This window comes from Populus euphratica, unplaced genomic scaffold, assembly GCF_000495115.2.
Source record: "Populus euphratica unplaced genomic scaffold, PopEup_1.0 scaffold470.1, whole genome shotgun sequence".
In the NCBI taxonomy this organism is placed as follows: Eukaryota; Viridiplantae; Streptophyta; class Magnoliopsida; order Malpighiales; family Salicaceae; genus Populus; species Populus euphratica.
This window is the reverse complement of record NW_011500353.1, coordinates 150,696-157,190: the sequence shown is the minus strand read 5'-3', so window position 1 is coordinate 157,190 and position 6,495 is coordinate 150,696. Positions and strand designations below refer to the sequence as shown.

The window sequence follows — 6,495 nt, the reverse complement described above, 5'->3', positions numbered from 1 at the left end:
TTGTTCTTCTCTCGTAGCTGATTGCATGCTATCACCAAATCACCACTTGAAAACGAGCCCAAAAGCGTTTGCTATATTTGAGCAAGGAGTTTCTGAAGGTATAACAAAGGAAAACACGCATGGGGGCATTTTTCACTACTGCTTAGTTAATGTCAGTACATGAAATTAATCCTAGCATGTTTTATCCTTTAGTATATGTATTACAACTTCTCAATCTTGCATGTTTATTAATTATTTTTTCCCGGTTTTTCCTTGTTAAAAACTGATGATCAGCAATCTATTTGGACAATGCTGCCGCTAGGGTTGTGATGGGTCTCTTCTGCTGGATGGCATTGCCATCTTTACGGGTGAGAAGACAGCCGTTCCTAACAATGGCTCTATTAGAGTGTAATTGATGACATTAATAAGCTCAAGTAGAAAGAGCTTGTCCTTGCGTGGTGTCTTGTGCTGATATTGTTGCTCCGGCGGCCAGAGACTCGGTTGCTCATGTAAGCTCCAAAATTAATAATTAGGAGCATGCAAAGCATAAAATTTCTCACTCTTATTTTAGTCAATATTTATGACCTAGACTATCTAAATGTTGGTATTTCTCATTTTAGACTGAAATATAATTATGCTAGCGAGGCCAGTAATACTTTTTATGCATATGTAGTTGGGTCGGGAAGAAGAGATTCTCTCACAGCCAGCCGAGCTGCTGCTCCTGTGAATTCTCATCTAAAAAATTAAAAAAAAATTATTTTAATATATTTTCAAATAAAAATCAATAACAAACATACTCTCAAATAAAACATAGCTTCCCGCTTCTAATCCAAGTGCTCTCATAACAAGCTTTTCTGCACAAGGGCTCTCTTTAAAGGACATGGTAGCTCTTTCGATACAGTTTTATTTTACTACAGCTTCATATTATCATAGCACAAAATAAAAATGGAAAATAACTCAGCTGTGATTCCATTGGCTTGGAGGAAAAAAAATTAGAGACAATTCTCCATTTCAGCAGATATACATCAGATAATTGAAGCTTAATCTGAAGAAATCTTGGTATAAATTTGATCGCTGCTGCTCCCAAAATTACTTCAATCTGCATCCTTATGATTGCGATTCAAGATTTTTACCAGTGCACCAATGACTTCCGTCGAACATTCTTTTGTTGAGAAAAACAACTCGGCTTGTATCAAAGTTCATTTATAGAAAGCGGCCCATCTTCTATGACTGGCAGCAGTATATATCCTACAGCGGCTCTAGGTTCCATTTGAGGGAACTGGAGTAACGGAGAAAAACCATTACCATCCCATGTACTGGATAAAGAAACAAAAGAGAGGAAATTGTGAAATCAATCAAGATGTTTCGCCCATCTCAGAAGCTAGAGCTTGCAACATGGTTCCACTAGAAATTGTGTAGAAACAAGAATCAGAAACTCAAATGGCCAGCAAAATGAAATAAATGCATAACATTTACAAATCTTGTAAACAGAAACTCATTACCCGTAAATTTTACTCCCTGCAAAATAGAACTTGGAAAATTGCAGAGAAATCTATCCAAGTTCATTTCCTTCAACATTTTTCTATGGAAAGACATAATCTTTCGCCCAAGGATTTTCCGTGCATTAAACTACACCCAAACATTGTCAAGCACACGAGTTAGGAGGCATTTACAAGAGAACATGAGTATTAAACTATTCTACTTATACATATGAAAATTCATGGTTAGTCTGACTTGATAGCTCATCCTATAGTGTAGAATACTCTCCATCTCGATCCAATCAGTCCAACTCATTACTTGAACCAACCTCCTCCTCTGAGAGTTCAAATGCATCAATTTCTGCAAAGTAAGCTCTCTGCTGCTCAATAAAATCCTGTGGCAGGGCATGCTTCTTCTCATCTCCATCAGACAGTGCCCCACATCGTTTCTGTGAAAACATCGTAGAGTTAAAAGTCAAGCTAAACGAGTTTAGATATGCTTTCTCTTAAAATCTAGAGCGAGAAAGCTAATTTATAAAATGATGCAAGAAGAAACAGAACAGTTAAATTAACAACAGACTCTACATAGGAGAAACTATTTCATGACCACAGAGAAGAATAATTCCCTTAAAATTGCCAGCGATGCTTCAAATAAATACTCTATCAACATTATACAGGATGTAACCTGATTATGCTTCTAAAAGAAAATAGTAAAAGGATTTCAGAAAGCTAAAAGTGTGCAGAACTTATCAAATGCTTCTTTATAAGAACAGAGCCTGAATTTCTCAGCTTGAAATCAATGGGAGAGGGTAGCAATAACAATAGAAATCATTCATATAAGCACAGAAATCAAAATGACCCAATGACCAAGAGATGTACTCCTTACAAAATTTAAGAATTAGAACTGATTTGCTTAACAATAGTGAAAATAATGCCGAAGCCAATGGTTAGAAGTACAGACTACATTGATCCCCCAACCTTTTTGCGACGCACTGCCAAAGACTTGGATGGACAAGTAACTCCAGCATCATTCATTTTATACCTACAGTGGAGGCAAAACCAGAAAGACTTTTGTTAATGAAGAATGGTAACAAGGTTGAGAGAGCATAATGGTATGAAAAAACATTTGTTTTTCATTAATCAGAAAGATCTATAATGAGAGAATCTGCACATGAATGAATACATAGGGAAGCACTTGGGAGCAGAATATTACAAGAAATTAAACCAATTAGCAATATTTTCACACAACAACAAAAATAAGTTTTTTAGTTGAAGCAGCATATACCATTACAATTGCTAAGATTTCAGTTCATGGACTTCAAGTTTTTTCATATCTGTGTTCGACCAATATCAAAGTCAGAGAACCTAAGGAAAACCGAACTCAGTTTCACCAAGTTTAAGCATAATGTTGTTTACTACAACTTCAGCATCCATCAGAATACAAGTATGAGAGAGGAAACCAAAATAAACAACATGAGTTCCAATATGGAAAAAAAAAAAACATTTACATCCTTTTAGATCATTTTATCCCTCCACTTTGCACAGAGTTTCAAATTATTAGAAATTGAATTGCTAAAAGACCACAGACCTCTAGCACATAAGTAGCTATCCTGTTTTAACATGTGAATTCACAATTGGCACTAAATACCACAAAGCCACTACCATCAACATTCAAAATTCCACAATTCAATCACTTATTCATTTACAGAGGGAGTAGATGCCTTTTCAAACAATAAAAGTCCAGTTAGACATTGTCAATAAAATGTTAGGCACTGCCAGCTCTTCTAAATACAAACCTAGGTAAATTGGTGATTCATTCATCACACAAACGATGTAAAGTAGCTGGCTGTTTCGAATCACAGTTATAAAAATCTCTACACGTGTATTCATCTTCATGTTAATGACTTCGAATTAAGTGGGTAAAAGTAAAAAAAAAAAAAAAGCAAACAAACAAACGAACAAAACAAAGATAGTGAATGAAACTTTACGAGGCGAATTCGGTCTTCGGTGCAGAAGTGAAACTTGCCCTCCCTTTACTCTTCCTTTTACCTTCGGTAGACTGTCTCCGAGTGTAAACTGAATGCGGCTCGAAAATCTCATCACCAAAACTTCCTAAATATCTCACATCATAAAACATGATCAATCTCATTAGCTCTCAGAATTCAATAAACGAATAAATACATCAACCCGGAGAAATTTACCAAACAAGCATACTCCCTCCACAATAATATTGCATCCAAAAAATAACATAGAGATATCGAATTGTGCTATATCAATAAAAATACACAAAAAGGGTAAAAACCCATTAAAGAATAATATCATTCATGGCAAAAGTTAATAAGATAACAAAAACCCATAAATCTAAAATCACGCAAAGAGCAATTACTCGATAAAAAAAATAGAAACGAACTGGAAACCCTAGATTACCAGGTAGAGGAGAGGATTCAGGTGGGTGAGAAGGTGTCGGGGGCGAAACGGCGGCGGATTTGGAAGCAGGGGTCTTGTGGGAGGGGGTGGATCGAGGTTTGTTTTTGGTGTTTGGGAATTTATGAAGAGAAAAGGAGAGAAGGGGTGGTTTCTTAAAAGAAGAAGAAGAAGAAGGAATATTTTTAGTCGATGATGTTGAGGACGATGGTGAAAAGTTTGTGCAATCTGCCAATGGCTTTCTGCTGCTCCTTTTCTTATTATGATTATTATTAATTCTAATAATCTCTGCTTCCATTGTTTTCGATAGATTCTGCTGCTGTTATTAGACACTATATAGATGGTGTGAAGAGGAAGCTAATAATGAGAATAAAGCGTCCGATATTTATTTGTATTGACGAGCGGGAAATTCTGCAATTGGAGGTGGAATGGAGATGTTTAGAACTAGATAACCGGCCGTGATTAAAAGTTTTTGTTGAATCGTTAAATTCTTTTCTTTTTTTTTTTTGTTTAAACAGCATGAAATGTCCTTAAAGTATAATTAACTTCAGCGTTAATCTTGACTCGATTATTAATCCAAATTCTAAATTAAACTATTTAGGTTATTTACATGACTTAATTGATTTAACATGATTGAAGGTAACATGAATAATATTTTTTAATTAAAAAATATACAAATTGCTAAATTAAAAAGAGTTGTTAATATTAATTAAATATTACATCTAAAAGCTAATTTTTATAATATAAATAAAATATAAATACATATACAGATATCTTATATTGACTTTTATTTTTTTTATTTTTTTTATTTTTTTATTTTATCTTAGTGGCTAATTGTTATTGCTAAAAACATATGATTCCTTTTTCTTCTTCTTCTTTTTTCTATAAAGGCTTTCTACAAATATAGCTAATTTATATGAAATATAAGAGAAAAGAAATTCAAAACAAATCAAACTAATCTCTTTAGAATATCATGTAACTAAAAAAATGTAAGAAAAAATTCACTATTAAAAAAACAGTTAATTTAATAGAAATAATTAATAAAAAATAAAATAAAATAAAAAATAAAGTTAAATATTGATAAATTAGAGTCACAAGCTTGATCTTAATAAATAAATAAAAACTCAAGCATGCAATTGATTTTTTTACCTGAGCATTGTTTGCTTCTTTTTTCATTAAATGGATGATGAGCATTTGCAATAGCAAGGGACATGTTGCCTTTTAGGTTAGTGATAACCATTGCATTAGCTAAAAATAGAGAGGGTTTTGATCTAAAAGTCATTTTCAATTTATTTTGATTTAAAAACCTTTATAAATCACTTATTTATCTCAAAAACACTCCAAAATCATTCTAAAAAAAAAAATAAACTGGATAAAAAAATTTAGACAAAACCTGATTTTTTTTTCAAGTTTGTAATAGAAAAAATCAATAATCATTGAACTTCTCGCATCAAATTAAACCAGTTGATACCATGAATGACAAGATTCCCATAAAAAAATTGGTCATTCACCATTTTTTTCCTTTTCTTCATTATTTTTAGGTGATTTTCTCTTCTTTCTCAAACTTGGGAACTAAAATATTACAAAAAATAAAGAAATTACAGTGTAAAAAAAAAAATATTTAGTCTAAACAAAACTTTATTTGAGATTGACCATAAGATTTTCATGTTTTACATTTTGGTTCTTTTTTGTTGAACTTTTTTTCTTTGCTTAACAAATTGTAATAAATGGGTCATAATTTGAGTATAAAAGGCTCTTGCAATTTGTTTTAAGATTTGAAGTCTTAGAAAACATTTATAGGTTTTATTTTATTTTTTTTAGTCTCAAAGAGCTCTTGTAAATTTTAATCAAAGCCTCTCATAAATATTTATAGCTATCAGGAGGTTCTTGTTATTAAATCTTAAAAAAATTCATAAATCTTTCTTTACTTTTAAGTAATAAAAAATTCTTATAATTTGTATTCAAAACTCGAAGAGTTTTAGAGGACTTTTGCAGGTATTTCTTTAGTTTTTAAATCTTAAAAGACTTTTGCAAATTTGAGTTAAACCCTGTCATTAGGAGGCTCTAGCAATTGAGTCTAAGAGACCATAAAAATCTTTCATTGCTTTTGAGTATATGAGAACTCTTGCAATTTGTTTTGCAAATGAGTTTCAAAGGACTATTGAAAAGTTTTCTTTACTTTTTGTCTTAGTGGATCCTTATGAATTTAAGTCAAACTCTATCATCATTAGGCTCTTATGATTAAGTCTTAGAGTTATTTTTGAGTTTTATAAGACTCATGTAATTTGTTTTACATTAAAGTCTTAGAGTACTTTCACAACATTTTCTATACTTTTTGTCATAGAAGACTCTTACAGATCAAAGTTAGCCCTTGCCACTAATAGGCTTTTGCAATTAAGTTTTAGACAACTCTCGTGAATATCTCTTTATTTTTAAATCTTAGCGAACTCTTTCAATTTTTTTTTATATATTTAAAGCTGTAAAGGACACTCATAAGTTTTTCTTTAGTTTTGGGTTCTTAAAAGACTCTTGTGAATTTAAATCAAACTCCATCATCAAAAAGCTCTTGCAATTGAGTCTAAAAAACTCTAAAAATCTTTCATTCCTTTTGAGT

General features: G+C 32.0%; 1 protein-coding gene across 2 annotated transcripts; it reads right to left on the bottom strand.

The window, feature by feature from the left end:
* Positions 1–1,409: 1,409 nt before the first annotated feature.
* On the bottom strand, positions 1,410–4,302 carry LOC105113977 (putative protein TPRXL). Of its 2 annotated transcripts, XM_011010351.1 has the most exons (5): positions 3,885–4,302; positions 3,446–3,569; positions 2,436–2,499; positions 1,714–1,906; positions 1,518–1,608 (listed from the first exon to the last, which is right to left on the bottom strand). In XM_011010351.1, exons 1-4 carry the CDS (start codon positions 4,177–4,179, stop codon positions 1,760–1,762), a joined length of 630 nt encoding a protein of 209 aa, XP_011008653.1. In that variant the 5' UTR covers positions 4,180–4,302; the 3' UTR covers positions 1,518–1,608; positions 1,714–1,759. The 2 variants fall into 2 exon arrangements, with proteins under 2 accessions (XP_011008652.1, XP_011008653.1); XM_011010350.1 differs by having other exon boundaries at positions 1,410–1,906; positions 3,885–4,301.
* Between the last annotated feature and the right edge of the window lie 2,193 nt (positions 4,303–6,495).

Coding starts and splice junctions, on each gene's coding strand:
- LOC105113977 (XM_011010351.1), bottom strand. CDS start 4,179: ATGGAAGCAGAGATTATTAGAATTAATAATAATCATAATAAGAAAAGG. Junction 3,570..3,884: donor TGAATCCTCTCCTCTACCTG/GTAATCTAGGGT, acceptor TGAGATATTTAG/GAAGTTTTGGTGATGAGATT. Junction 1,907..2,435: donor TGGCAGTGCGTCGCAAAAAG/GTTGGGGGATCA, acceptor ATGTTTTCACAG/AAACGATGTGGGGCACTGTC.